Here is a 15,559-nt window from a genome sequence, read left to right on the forward strand (position 1 = left end):
CTCACCCTCACCCTCACAGCCACACTCACCTAAGCCCCTCACTCACCCTCACCCTCACAGCTACACTCACGTTCAGCCCCTCACTCACCCTCACCCTCACACTCACCTTCAGCCCTTCACTCACCCTCACTGAACCTCGCGGCCCTCACGCACTCACCGCCCTCACGCCCTTCACGGCCCTCACGCCCCTCACCGCCCTCATGGCCTTCACGCCCCTCACTCACTCATGGCCCTCACGCCACTCACCGCCCTCACGCCACTCACCGCCCTCACGCCACTCACGGCCCTCACGGCCCTTACGGCCCTCACCGCCCTCACGGCCCTCACGCACTCATAGCCCTCACGCCACTCACCGCCCTCACGGCCCTCACGGCCCTCACGCCACTCACCGTTCTCACGCCACTCACCGCCCTCACGCCACTCACGCACTCATGGCCCTCATGCCACTCAGGCCAGCTTCAGATGGGGCAATTTCGGCCAGAAACTTTACGTCGCAACACCAGCAACACGCGCCGCCCGCGATCACGCAGCAACCAATTGCTGCAATTTGCCATCATCATCATAAAATTTCATTTTTCTTGCACTATTTAGACACAATTACGCGCTATAAACATGTTTTTATGCATTTAAATCCCATTAAGAATACTAATGCCCCTTTCTGAAACAGTTTACTTCTAAAAAACGACCGATTTCAAACGAGAACCAAGTCTTTCGGTGTCATCATCACCGGCACGAGGTATCACGTGAAAATTTTGCGTCCCTGATTAGATGCAGCCGCTTCAAACGTATTTGAATTGCTCCGAGTTGCTTGCTTATTTCGAGCGGGACCCGATCTCAGCAATTCGTGTCGATCTAGGGAAAGCTAGAGAACAACCCGCCATTAACACCAAAATTGCTGAGGAAGATGCTCGATCTGAAGGGGGCCTCACGCACTCACCGCCCTCATGGCCCTCACACCACCTCATGCACTCTTCACCCTCATGGCCCTCACGCCTCTCATGCCACTCACAGCCCTCACGCCACTCATGGCCCTCACACCCCTCACGCACTCATGGCCCTCATACCCCTTACCGCCCTCACCGCCCTCACGGCCCTCACGCACTCATGGCCCTCATACCCCTTACCGCCCTCACCGCCCTCATGGCCCTCACGGCCCTCACAGCGCTCACGGCCCTCACGGCCCTCACGGCCCTCACGGCCCTCACAGCCCTCACAGCCCTCACGGCCCTCACTCACCCTCACACTCATGAATTTTCCTGGTTCAGAAACTCACTCACCCTCACCTCACCTGTGAAGATGAGGGTGAGTGAGGGTGAGTGAGGGCCCTCATGAGTGAGGTTTGCCGAGGTATGTGTGGAGATGAGTTTTTTTTTTTGTTTTTTTTTTTGCACTACACGAGCATGGGAGCACGTGATCACGTGAGCGCGTAAGCTCACGAGAAGGAGCACGTGCACACGACGGCGGACGGGCATACGGACATGGCTAGCCCCTAAGGTTGTGCTGCAAGGTTACCTGGTGGAGAATTATTATTAACACCTATAGAGAAAAAAAAACTCGGTCACCACTGATGAAACAGCAAAACAGATTTAGACTTAGTTCGACGTGAGCGTGTAGGTGAAGTTAAATAAAAACAGAAAGAATAAACATCGGGACGGACAGAACAGCACCTCTTCAAGGGGTGTTTTTCTGTCCGTCCCTATGTTAATTCTTTCTGTTTTTATTAAGATTTAGGCTGCTTCTTGACCAAGAAAAGGAAAGAGCAAAGGAAGTTGATATATACATTATTTTTGGCTGTCACACAATGTGCCCCAGAAAAGTTGTGTCAGAGAGTGTTCATAGGTAGAAGACATGTAGCTTTAAAGATAAAGTTAATCCATATCAAAACAGCAAACGAGACGGATGCATCCTGGCACAAAAACCAGAGCAAAAAAATTCAGCGGACCTCCAAGAAAGAGCTTACCTCCGGTTTGTTGTGGGCATCTCCTTCAAGGGGTGATGCAAACTGGCAGACATATGGACTTCTTCGGGCAACAACTGGAGCAGAAGAATAATGATAAACAGATTAAATTAGAATGCTAAAAAGTAATATTTTCATATTTGAAGGACTCTTGTTTGTTTCCCGCTCGGAACCCAGAGTTACAGGATAAAGCAGGACGCAAGAGTGATGTTTAAAGATTGGATTCTGCTTGTAACTGTTTTGATAATAGTGGAGACTGGAGATACAGAGACCTTCGACAGAAGTCAGAGTCACCTAGCGACACTCTCAAAATCTCCAAGATTTTCCCTCTAAAGACAACGACACAGTTCACATTAATATGGACCCTGTTATTATGGATGCCCCACCATATCGAGAACAATGTTTGGGGACAAACTGGGTAAATAAACACATTTTTGTCTCTTTATTATGGACAAGTTATATAATGGGCGGTTTTGTGGGGAACGGAGCTGTCTACATTGATGAGATACCGCTTAAGGAAAACAAGATCACCTTGTGAATTAAGCACCCTTGACTTTGCAAATCAAAGACAACATACAAGGATCACCTTATTAGAATATCGTCATCGTCATAATATATTTATTAGAGACCTGCATAATAAATTTTCCCCCTTTCTGTTTTATGCTTTTGAAGACGTTCACTTTTGCTGGTATGGACAAAAGTGAAATACTAATGCCACCATTACAGAGTCAGGTTTGGTTCTAGACAGGCTTGATAGAGGGCCAATTAAAAAAGGTCTGTAGCTCTAGTTTTGCACACACCACCAGTCAATCTCTGGAAATATTTAAAAAAGGCACAATATAAGTTCTAAAGCATTTTAAAACATGCTAACCCCAATCCACATAAATGTCTGTACTACTTCTTTCTGCAAAGGCCCTGGAGAGTTTCACGGGTCCAGTAAAAACAAATTTCAAGAGTACCTTTAAGACTGCTTACATGTAGGAAAGCGAAAGAGTTATAGTCCCGCGGGAGAAATGTTTTCGAGTAATGTTTCTACACATATTAAAGTTGAGGACGACATATAGGACGACGCTCTAAAGACCGACGCCAGGTACAGCGTCTAGGACAACATCCAGGACGACCACTAGGACGAGAACGAGGACGAGGACAACCTCAAGGACGACCTTTAGGACAACGTCGAGAACGATGCCTAGATGATGACGTTTAAGATGACCTCTAGGACGACGTCAAGAACGACGTCTAGGGCAACCTCTAGGATGAACTCAAGGACGCCGCCAAGAACGACACCTAGAGGACGACCTCAAAAACGACGCCTTGAGGACGACGTCTGGGACAACCTGTAGAACAACCTCAAGACCTCAAGGGCGACGCCAAGGATGACATCATCCTTGAGCATACGATTGAGCGGCACAGGCTTGATGACACATTTTTACGGCCATCTTTTGGGCACAACGATACCTCTTTTTTGTGCAATGGGGCAAGTAAGGCTTTCACCTTAATAAAAATCTAATAGTATTTATTGTGGCAAAACATTCCAATATTACTTGCTGCCGTTTCGAAAATTTGAATGTGACACCACCACAGCTTTTACTAACCCTCTAATGCCTTTTACTTTTAGATGCACCACCAAAAAAGAAAAAGAAAAATATTTGTCATGAGCATAAACTAATTTGTCCCTATAGAGTACTTCCTTGCTAAGTCAATGACTGGTCTACCTTGTCATATCAAAAAAGTTAATCTCTGTAAAACAAAAATTTCAATTCAAAAACTGACAAAAACTAGTGTCACTTTTTAAGGCAAGATGAGCCCTGGGACTATGCAAATGCACAATTTTGTTTGTTAATTTGCACTCTTCCCTTTCTCTGAATTGTCACAGGAAGTTGTCCACGGGTATATGGTAAAGTCCACCATTGTGAGAAACAGCACGGAAAGGCAGAGATAGCCCAGAAGCTATTTTTGTAAGCCTCTAGTGATAAAAGCCCTTGAAACGGCTACTCACATTGCATGTGCCATGCCCGCCAGATAATGTTGTTCAGCCGGATCTTGTCTTTCAGCCTCAGCTTCAGCCCTTTGAATGTCTTCCACTTGGGGGAGGTCAGCTTCCCACTTTGCAAGAGAAAGAAAAGGAAGCAATGTTTTTTTTCGGTAGACCTACTAAGCCTGCTCCCAACCCCCACCCGAGTTTTCGACCGGTTTAAAAGCCATGTTATATGTTGGTGCTCCAAATCTTTATGCACCTAAGGCAAATACAGTGATCCACAGAAACTGACAAACACCTCTTTAAGGGGGGACAAGAATCTTTGGAGGCCCAAAATTCCTAAAACTTAATTCTTTTGAAAACAGCAATGTTGACGGTTGACCTCTTCAGCTGTTATTTTTTTTAATCTACCAGGTTTCTAATTTCGTGGACGAATATTTGAGCTATAAATCATTTTATAATGTCTATGCAGGCTGAGCGTGCATCGAAGTTGACTCTAACACACCGTTTTCACGAAACACAATTTTTGGACTTGTTGAAAATATTCAGGATAAATATCTTAGCATCTAGAGCAGATAGAAATATAGCTTTTCCTGAAACATGTAGCTAAATCTGTGAAGCCTACAATGTTGAGAGCAGACTTCTTAATATAGGTTTAAGAATTTTTTCAATTGATCTTTTGTTTCATTTAGCGACACATTGAGCACTGAACTTTAATATGTGACGAAATCACTAATAGGTTAATCTTAAAAGTGCTTCCAGCATTGCATTTTCTACACTTCGTAGTATCTAGCCATGTGTTAAAGAGTATATTTTGTTGGGTACTTTTTTTCCTATTGTTCCTCCAAACACAGGCGAGTTTTAATTATCTTGAGGACAATTCTACTGACTCGAAAAATTACCAAATATTTGAAATCAGCACTAAAAGCTGAGTAAGCTTGTGCAGTTTCATTGGGTTTGGTCATAAAAGCTCCAAGACCAGTGCCCCTTCTTAACATTCGGCAAAATACAAGAAAGCATACTGGACTTTGAATGGAATGGACAACCCAATCTGATGATGTTATTATTTTTCCCCTATCAAATGGTCTAGCTACCCATAAATGCCAGGACACAATGATTTGACATCTACTTCAACAGGAACATGCTATGGGAGGTGGATGATCATCTTCTTCGTCACAATGTTGTCCCATAAAACTACATGCTAGCCCATGATGATGTTTGTGATCAGCTCTCCGAGATCGATGGACTTTTGTTCCAAGGAGAAAGGATTGTCGTTCCTTCTAGCTTGCACAACCACGTCATCGAGATTGGCCATGAGACTCATCAAGGGATAACAAGGACCACGAGCCTCATCAAGGAGCTCTACTGTTGGCCTCACATCAATCAGCACATCAAACAATTCGTCCAGAATTGTACAGTTTGTCAGGCGACAGACAAGCCTGCCAAGGCGTCCCCTGCACCCCAGCAGCCTGTCGAGTTTCCCTCTCGTCCATGAATGAGGTTGGGAATGGACATCATTGGCCATTTCGAACGTGCTCCACATAACAAACTTTTTTTATAGCTTTGATTGACTACCACAGCAAGTGACCGGAGATGGCTGCGGTCCAGAGCGTAACAACTGCTTCGGTGATTGATTTCCTGTGGTCCATCTTCGCCCGGGAGGGATTTCCGGAAGAAAAAACCACGGACAATGGTCCACAGTTTACCTCAAGGGAGTTTGCAGAGTTCTCGAGAACTCATGGAATAAGGCATGTGAAGTCGTCCCTCTACCACCCTCAGGCGAAATGGGCAGGTAGAAAGATGTAACCGCATTCCGAAGTCAATCTTTCAGCTAGCTTTGGTACAACATCGCCGTCTAAATGATGCCGTCGTTGAGTATTTGGATGTCTACCCGCATATTTGGGTAGTAATTCAATTATAGTAATTGAATTACTGTAATTTAATTACTTTTCCTGGTAATTCGTAATTGTAATAATTACTTTTGGCTAAAAGAAATTGTAATTATAATTTAATTACTTTCTAGCATCAGTAATTGCTAAACTTCAGGCACAACTACAATTACTTTCGCAAGATTTTGTGGCGGCGGCGCTTTTTCCCCCTGGCCACGGAGACAATAGTACAGCCAAAGCGAGTGGAGAGAGTGTGTCCCAACCTGCTCAAAAGGAGGGAAAGAAGGAATGGGAAAGAGAGGCTGGGATAGAACGGAATGAAGGATTTTGTAGACTGTAAAACGATTTAATGAAGAATTTGAGAAATAATTTGATAAATGAGGGCTACATTCGCGTCCGTTTTCGTTCCTGTCGCAGTTGAATCTGACTCTTTGTCTCGTTCGCTTCCTGTTGCTCCTGTTTCTAGGGGTTTTTCTTATTTCTCATTCCCACACGGCGGCATCGGGGGTCGAAGTCGAGCTGGTTGGCTCCGATCACATCATCCGGTCGAGGCGGGGAGGTTCGAGGTTCTCCTTACGCGTCTCCGCCGCTAGCATATTCGCTTACATATTTCAGTCAAGTTTGGGGACTTTTTTGTTCATGAAATTATTCTCTTTTCTTTATGAGTTTTTCACGTCCTTCTCCTCTATCTCGTATGTTGGTACCACTAACAGTAAGTCGTGCTACTCTAACATCGAGGCGAAGAAGCAAAGAAGCAGCAGGTCTCATCAACACGACTCACCCTGCCTTATTTCCAACTGTTGTTGCTACACTGCTCTTCCTTCTCCCAATCCTCGTCTATCTTTTTGTATAAATCTTCATTATTTAGTGTTCGCTCTACCTAACCCTTTCAACCGTTTGTCAGCCTGATTGGACGAGATTCCAAAACTTACAAACCGCGGCTTGACTGTAGGGAGCTAGGTTTTACATTTGTTGTTCGTTGAATGCTTTTTTTTTTTTTTATAGAGGGCTTGGCTTGCACTTTGTTTTTACACCTCTATCGTGACCCTCCACGCGTTGTCCTCTCGTCCTGGCCTGTGGAACCGTCCCAAGGCGCGCAGTGCTGCTTTGCATTGAGAACCAGCTACAGTCTTATCTACAATGGAAAAGGAAAGGCTGCCGGGGTTTTGTTAAGAAAAATTCTTTAAACAGATTACCAGCAATGTAAAAAATATAATCGTGAGGTGCAAACTCTCCGCACCCTCTCTGAAAACAAATTCAACAAACCGAAAGGCTACCTCCAATTTGCGGAAACATTTGCAGGTAGGCAACTTTTTTGTCACTTTCAATATTACTTACAGTTATAGAAAAATAATATTAATGGCTCGTCTATATCTTCCAGCTGAAACACGCTCAAGTAACTCATAAAATCGAGGCGTCCAAGAGGCCGCAGTTTTGGATTAATTCGCGGATTTTAACGTTAGTAACGCGGTGGGGTCGCAATATAGATTCCAATGTGTTTACATTTTACCGGAATTGCTCGCAGGACTTATTTTTCACGAATTGTAGGCGATTCGCGAAATTTGCGAAAATAAAGTCGTTTTCAGTGTATCATTACCTTTTCGAGGTTGTTCTTGCCATGCTAAATTCAAATCGGTCTTCTTTATGAGACGCATAACATCGATACAATCATTGCTATCCTAATGATTAGCTACATGACGATCCTAAATTTATTATCTATCTCAGGAGCTTTTTGGGTGTTACCTTGCACTGAATTAACCCAGAATCCCTGGCAATAGAGGCGCTGCTATTGTGACACTAGTTTTGTGGAAGCGACCACAGTTCGCGTGCTACGGTTACCCACATCCGGCATGTTACAAGTCCACAGACAGGGAGAGGCAGCGAATCATCGTGGCTGAAATGTTTTCGTAAGTTGTAGTATTCTTTAAATGTTTGACGTCGTTTACAAGTTTCTCTTATTAGCCATTTTTACGTGAGTTTAATGATACCAGTACTGTCGCATATTTGTTTCCTTGTATTATTTTTTTAAGTTTATTTTTGTTGGTTTGACTTGGATACCATTTGCATAAGCTCTAAGCAGATTCACCTCGTACCTGTGAATTTTGTCGCCATTTATTTTTCATTTTTCGAGAATATAAGAACGCAGGAGTTCATTACTCCAAAATATGAAGTTCTATAATCCATTTAACAAATTTCATAAAAGAAAAGTACAATGCGTGACATTTATACAGCGGCCATATAACTTGTTTACAGTTATACGGTCAAAGGTGGGTAACTCTCAGAAATAAGTAATTGTAAAGTAACTGCATTACTTTTAAAAAGTAATTTGTAATTGTAATGAACTACTTTCGCATAGTAGTAATTGTAATTGTAGTTAAACTACATTGGGAGCTAAGTAATTGTAATTAAATTACATTTTGAAAGTAATTTACCCATGTATGGACTCTACCGTAACACTTGTCATGCTGTTATAAAAGAAACTCCTGCGTTCCTTTTGCACGGTTGAAATCATTGTACACGCCTGCATTTCACAAATCGAGCAACTCCCGAACCTTGTCATCATAGAAACACAGTTCAACAATAGCTCCCTACGTTGGTCAAGAGCTACCAGAAGAAGATGAAAAGGTATTCCGACTCATGGCGTACCGTGAAACAACCATCTTTTGCCCCTGGACACACAGCGAAGGTCTTTAAGCCAAGACACAAAGGAAAACTTCAAATGACGTACTCATCGCCACAAAGAATTTACCATCAAGTTCGTCCAGCAACGTAAAGGTTGGACGACGGAACAACTTGGAACACAGCAAAATTAACACATACTTTGTTGCATCCTCAAAAGGCCAGGTCGTCGTGGTCTAAAGAAGACGAGCTGTTTCCTGTGGTTCCTACAGCAATTCCAGTAAACATTCCTGGATTACTTCCAACTGCTGTACCTGAGCCTGCAGTAACAGGTTCCCAAAGACCGACCTCCATGGTACAGGATCCTCCCGGTCCCGAGCATGCTGCTCCAGGTGACTGAGAACCAAGTACAAAGGATTCTCCTGGGCCAGAGTCAGTCCTGTGTAAAGTTCCCCAGGACATCTCCGAGGCCGCAACTCTTATGGTCTCACCTCCCTTCACTCCGGCATCGAGTCACACGGAGACAGCAATTTCTGATGTGTCGCTATTACCCCGCAGTTCGGCATCAAGCTACGTGGAGGTGACGTCCGAGGCTTTTCTTCAGCTTGGTCAGCCACAGACAAGCCGACAATCTATGCCTCAGCCAGGATTTTCTCGACAAGGCTCTGCTACTCCAGTGCTTCAGCGTCGCCCAACCCAAACCAAGCAGTTTCCAGAACGTTTTTAAAGATTATGTTTTGACGCATCAAACTATTTTGGCAATGGACAACGAATTATGACAGTGCTTGATGAACTGAATTTTTTCTTTATTATGTATGTTGAAAGCGATCTGTTGGTCCACCGTTGTATTTTGTGATTGTGATCGGTATGTAGTTCTTTCCTCTCTAAAAGGGGTTTGTGCTTTTTTAGCAGCTCTTAGGCACCTAATTCCAGCTTGAGCGGCGTCGCCGTTGCCATCGCCATCGGCGTAACTGTGAGGTCACGTGACACCCCCCCCCCGAGGTCACGTGACCTCAGGAGGGGATATGAGCCACCCATCCTTTGCATGGGATATGAGATAAAGAAAAAGATGAAGCAGTCTTGTTCCAAGCCCAACTGAGAAAGACGTCGTTTCCTTCACCGGCAGGTCCCAGCTTGGGACTATGCATGACGCACGCGAGGCAGCCCAGGCACGTAAGTCCTCATCATCAGACGAGGCGGCCACGAACAGCCCAGGTCTCCTAAATACAACAGCTTTCAACTGTCCTTGGGGTGCTTTTCTCATTTTCAACTAAGTCGTTCAAGATGGCGAGTATGGTGTGTGCTGGCTGGCTGACCTTGAATGTGAATATACTGTACTTCAGTAATGTTTATGAGTGCTTGTATGACCACGTGATTTGCAGAGTGGTGTTTGTTATAAGGAAGTAAAGATCACAAAACTGAATTAAGAATAGTTTTGAATCTGCTGCCTTTGTTTCTGTAGCACAGCTGTATCAGGAGCAATTCATAGCAGACATGGCGAGCAGTGGGACAATCCATATCACTTTATCTTTTTCTACTTGCGCTGACATAACTCGATATGTCCCTCGCCCCCTCCCACCTTCTTAACCAAGATTCACAAGACCAAGCATATGAACATAGGGAACCTGATTAAAGTTTTTGTCATATACCAGATGGCATGATGATCTCAACCATACCGAAGTGAGAACAAGAATGCTGGTGCACTGTTGATGCCACAGCGTTGCACAAGTTTCAGCAGCAGATGAATTAGTGGGTGCTGCTGCTGCGCTCACTGCATTCTGCTGTGTTGCCACACACTAAGTTGATACTTCAGTAGTTTTGTTGAAGTCTTCGTTGCCCTACGACCTGTCATGAGCACCAAAGCCTTGGGGGGTTGCGAGAAGATGCTGCCCATTTCTCTGGAAGTTACAACCATCTTGTGTGATCTTTTAAGATCATGACACAACCAAGTTCTCGTCTCTAGGTAACGCTGTCCAGCCGTCACTGTATCATTCGCGATGAATGCCTTCATGTTGCATAGACGGTAGGCCACTGCCTTTTTTCTGTTCATGTTTTGTGAGATTTTAGTGGTGCCTGGTTGTAAAATCAGGTATCCGGGAATGAACCAGACGACCCATCAAAAGCTCATTAGGCAACTTTCCTCCTTCTAATGGCGAGGATTTGTAGATGAGCACATCAAGGTAGAAATCTTCCATTTGCATGATTGGTTTTTAGTTATTCGGCCACGCGACTGGATTGTGGAAATCCTGGACTTGTACATGGAAGTGAACACTCTGAATTCTCACGATACCAACTGTGGTTCGTTATCTGAGCACACACATCCAAAGGAATTCCGTGCCTAGCGGATATACTTGAAAATTTGCTGACCACAATGCTCAGATCTGTGTCTGATAGTTGTACCTCTGGCAAACTTGAACAGGCATCATAAACCAAGAGGTATGATTTTCCAGGATATGGGCAGAGGCCTATTCCTACCCATTTCCATGGCTGCATCAAAAGTTTTTTTGACTGCCGATAAGAACAGTGTTTGCACGACTCGCAAACCCGATCATGTCTTGCACTTCACTCCAAACCAAAACATCTAAGTCCTTGCTTTGTCTTTACATTTGGCAATGCCAAGGTGTCCTTTGGTTTGTGCACTCTCGTAAGCATCTCTTTCTGGAGAGACTTTGAGATAACAACCTTTGATCCTTTAGGGGTGCTACTTACTATGGTCAGTTCTGTAGAAAAAGGTTTGAAAAGTGGCTCAATTTGCTCATGTGTTTCTAGTGCACATCCTATTTCGTGTAATTGTTGGTAATTTCAAGTTACAGAAACCTAACGATCAAATGTCTGCTTACTCTTCATTCTCGTCAGCTGCAGTTCTCTCTATCAGTGTTCTTGAAAGTGTGCCTGCCAGGAACATACTGGAACTTATAGTCGTACTTGATGGGGCAAATGAATCAAATTTTGTGGAGCGACTGAGAAAACATTGAAGTCTTGGCGGCATGAGTCCTATAATAAGTGACAGGCTAAATGGGCACTCAAGTGGATTCTGAGATTGTCTATTTACGGTGATAACTCAATCTTTGGGCTCTAAGCATCCTAAAAAAAAAAGAAATTACACTCATGGACGGTCGATTTTTCTATTGAAAATCTAATAGAAGATCATGATGCGCCCCTCTTTCTGCACCCTGGAGCAGACACCAAGGGGTGCCGTCGGACGGTGTCTTCAAACAATAATTGCCGTATTACGTCTCCTATGCCCAAAGATCCAACATTTTTGTAGAAATATAATGTACAACGTGCCTAAGAAGAGCAATAATAGTAATGTGCAGAATCTACATGCATTTTACTGTAAACGACTTAATTTTCGCGAATTTCACGAATCACCTACAATTTGCGAAATATAGGTCCCGCAAACAATTCCTGTAAAATGTAAACGCATTGGAATCTATATTGAGATCCCACTGCGTCGCGAAAATTAGAACCCACGAATTATTCCAAAACTTCAGCTTTGACCTAAACCGCGAAATATTGAGCCCACGAAAAATAAGCCATTTACGGTATTCTAAATTGTCAAATTTTAGGAGGTGGTGGGGACCCAAGGATGGCCTCCCAAAGGAAAAATAGTGCCCGTGTCTTTTTATTTATGTGAGTTTACTAAGAAATCTTGCAAAATAGAACTGGCCATTTTTATTGACTAAAGCCCAATAAACAATATGCCATCAAAAACAAGCTTCTACAAAGAGCACTTAAAGGGGCACTGACACATCAAAATCATATTTTTTTTATTATCCGAAACGATTGAAAACGATGCTGGGACATTACCCTCAAAATTTGAAATTTGGGAATTCAGTATTTGTGAAGTAAAAAAACAATTTCCAAATGCCGAATTCGAAGTTCCCGCGCGATCGGCGCCGGTGCCTTGACGCCAAATATTGCGGAGTCCACTTTCTTTCACCACTCCCTGCTGTTGCCATGGCGACCCAAAGCAAGGAGGAAAGGAGCGAGCGCCGGCGTTGGTGGTGGTGGGGGGGGGGGGCGGACCGGTTTTGAGCGGTGCCGCCTGTTTTCCGTTGGAGGATACAAATCCAGGAGACGGCACCACAACAAACTCCCGATTTTCGGTATTTCAAAAAGAAGGGCCGTAGTGTGTTCGCAATTGCGTTAAAAAACATGTTTTAGGATTGCCGTCATTAAATGTTATAAAAATGTCGTCTACAAAGCTTCTAAATTTCATGATTCTTGACGTCACGAATCAAAAGAAGGGAGGAGGCGAGAGAATCAAACGGCAAAAATAAAAAGGCGCGCGCGCGCGCGTAAAAATTTTTTTTCGCAATGCGTTTTTTTTTGCGTGTCTATGACTGCAACTTGCATCGTTTTAGACAATAAATATAAATACGACCTTTGGGCTGTCAGTGCCCCTTTAAGATTTCAGAGGAAATCCCTCTCACCTCTCTCCACCTTAGCAAAGTGAACGCTGGAAAGGAGGTTGCCTCCTCTCCAGTGTTCGCTCTGCTGAAGTAGAAAGAGGCGGGAGGAGTTCCCCTGAACTCTTAACCTGTCACTATGGGTCCTTTTCTGAAACTGATATTAGTGGTTTGTGTTCCATTTCTATGATCACTTTTTACAAATAAACCCATAAGAACTTTCACAGATGAAGGTGTTTCCGATCGCTTCTGTTTCAATCTATGAGCATGTTGTCTCACTGTCTGTAAGCACTCTCGAGGCATGAGCAACTGGACGTCATTTGGTTTCATGCTGTTGAAATAAAGCTGCACTCAAGCTATACTTTCAAGAGCCGGTAGACACCTTTGTTGCGAGGGATTGGTGGAAGAAAGCCAGCACCAGTGCAGCAGTGAGTGGCGCTTTGATTTCTATGCATCAGGAACGACGCAGTCCTGGGGAGCAGAGAGACGATCCACATCACTTGATCTTTTCCTAGTATATGTCTTCTGCCAGCATAACCTGACACAATGACTTCTGATGGTAATTTCTTTAGTACTATTTTTTAATGCAGATGACGCCAAGTTGAACAGATGTCTTTTCTTACAACTAAAAATGATGAATTTTTTTTTTGTTGTTGTTGAGTGCAGGAAAATGCATGGGCAGGCACGGTAAGTAGAGTTATGAACCTGCTTGAGCTGGTTCATGCTTGGTGGAATGGGTAACCAAACCAGTATTTTGCACGAATGACTGAATTGAACCAAAACAAAATACAAAGATATTGAACCAGAGCCCGAACTGAGCCAAAATAAAAATTTATTTGACAGCCTGCTTTAATAAAACATAATGGGTAGTGAGTGACATATTTTAAATAGACAATGCCATAAAGTGGCAAGAAAAATACATATATTACTCGTCAGCTATTTAGTATTACACTTAGCTTATTAGCAAAGGAATAATGCATTTCAAGTAACAGCGTTATGAGCGATTCATTACTTCCAGCGTTGCTACATTGTCTTGGAGTGAGCTTGCCAGCCATTTTTGCGCCGATTCCGGCAAACCCTTCCAAAAGTGTAGAGCCATCAGCGCTCATCAACCTTGTAAGCAGAGAAGTTAACAAGCATCATTTGTGTATATGTGGTGAGTATACCTCATTCTGTATTTTTTCCCATGGACGTTGGACGGAGCTCAAAACTAATGCGCCAGATAAGCGAGTAAAAAAAAAATTGATACGCTTACAGCTGCTGCTGGTATTAGGTTTTGGTGAGATTCGATGTCCCTCATTAAACAAGCGCAGTTTCTGCACATGTATTCTTGGAGTGAGCATGCCAACTGTTTATGCTGCAAATCCTGGTAATATGTGCAAATCTGCAGGGCTAACCATACAAGCAAGTGAAGATGCCAAGTTCATGTTGGCACGATGTGCAAGTGTCAAATTTATGTCTCAATTTTTTTTTTTTTTTTACGGCAACGAGACGGAACTTATTACAAACGTGCCAAACAAGCGTGAGCAAAAAGCGGCATGATTACAGCTGCTGCTGATCCGTTTCGATCGGCGACACTTTTGCAGTTGTCCAACGATTCCGTCAAACAACTGCAAAGTACGATAGCTGTGCGTTGCTTGATGCAAAATATTAGATTTTACGGTGCTGAATATTTCCGAGTTATGCTTATCTTGTCGGTAGACGTGAGGTCCCCTAACGATTGAATGTAAAGTGTGCACCCACAGACTGTGTCCCTCCGAATCGAATGAAAATGTTGCCTATTGGATGGGATTATGTATCACACATACTCTGCCATAACTCCACAGACCCTTAGAAATGAAAGCACCAGGCATAAAAAGATCCAAGTGTATTTACGCTATCGCATAACGTGTGTCACACCAACAGCAGCTCAACGCTCGCGTGATTCGCCGTCACTGTGGCATCATTGTCGTTTTTGCACCTCCTCCTGGAACATATCTGAGGATTTTCACACCTTTTTTGCTTCCGCTCTCAATTCCACTCTCGCGCCCAATTCATATTTCCTTCTACAACGAGGCTCCCTAGTGCGCTGTTAACTGAAAGTCATGTCCTTAGGACCTGCTGCAAACTTTCCGAGGTCTAGCCTTGGCGTGCAGGTTTGTCTGCTTAGATGGTCATGCGCATGTGCCGGCACAACGAGGTAGGTTTCAGCTACAGCCACTGTCAAAGTGAGAACAGTCTCTCTTCAAACGCATGGCCTCCAGCATGTGCTCGTTGCTTATGAAAGCATACTCTGGCTGTGTGTGCGTGCTCAAAGCAGTGGGAGGTTCCCACCAGCAGCTGTTGCAGCATATACTGTAAAACCCTTAATGTACACGAGCCCTTAATTTTTGCGAATATCGCAAATTGAAAAATTTGCGAAACTTAAAGGCACGCGAAAATTTCTGTCTTCAAGAATTTCAATGCAGGTATCTGGAATTCGCGAACTTTAGTGGCCGCGATATGTCCTCTGTGGCCAATTCGCGAAAAATATGGGCCCCGAAAATGAAGGGTTTTGCAGTAATAATAGAACAAAAAAAAATACAGAATGTGGTTCGCGACATTCGGACGCACAACCTCTTTACCTGCCCAGAAATGACGCCAGAATGCCACCATTCTAACCACTACTCCGTTAAATATTTTGTTGCATTCATTTCTAATAGCAAACATTCTTACTGATCGCTTA

The 15,559-nt window shown here is 43.8% G+C and overlaps 1 protein-coding gene across 1 annotated transcript in view; it reads right to left on the reverse strand.

Moving 5' to 3' along the window:
• LOC115315552 (MLX-interacting protein) overlaps positions 1-15,559 on the reverse strand; it is a 75,140-nt gene that overhangs the window by 55,422 nt on the left and 4,159 nt on the right. Inside the window, exons 2-3 of the mRNA XM_029974695.4 lie at positions 3,957-4,063; positions 1,961-2,034 (exon numbers count right to left, since the gene is read on the reverse strand). Coding sequence (XP_029830555.2) covers positions 1,961-2,034; positions 3,957-4,063 — 181 coding nt within the window. The remainder of the gene's footprint in view (positions 1-1,960; positions 2,035-3,956; positions 4,064-15,559) is intronic.

Source organism: Ixodes scapularis, unplaced genomic scaffold (genome assembly GCF_016920785.2).
Source record: "Ixodes scapularis isolate PalLabHiFi unplaced genomic scaffold, ASM1692078v2 PGA_scaffold1__304_contigs__length_218370807, whole genome shotgun sequence".
NCBI classification, from domain to species: Eukaryota; Metazoa; Arthropoda; class Arachnida; order Ixodida; family Ixodidae; genus Ixodes; species Ixodes scapularis.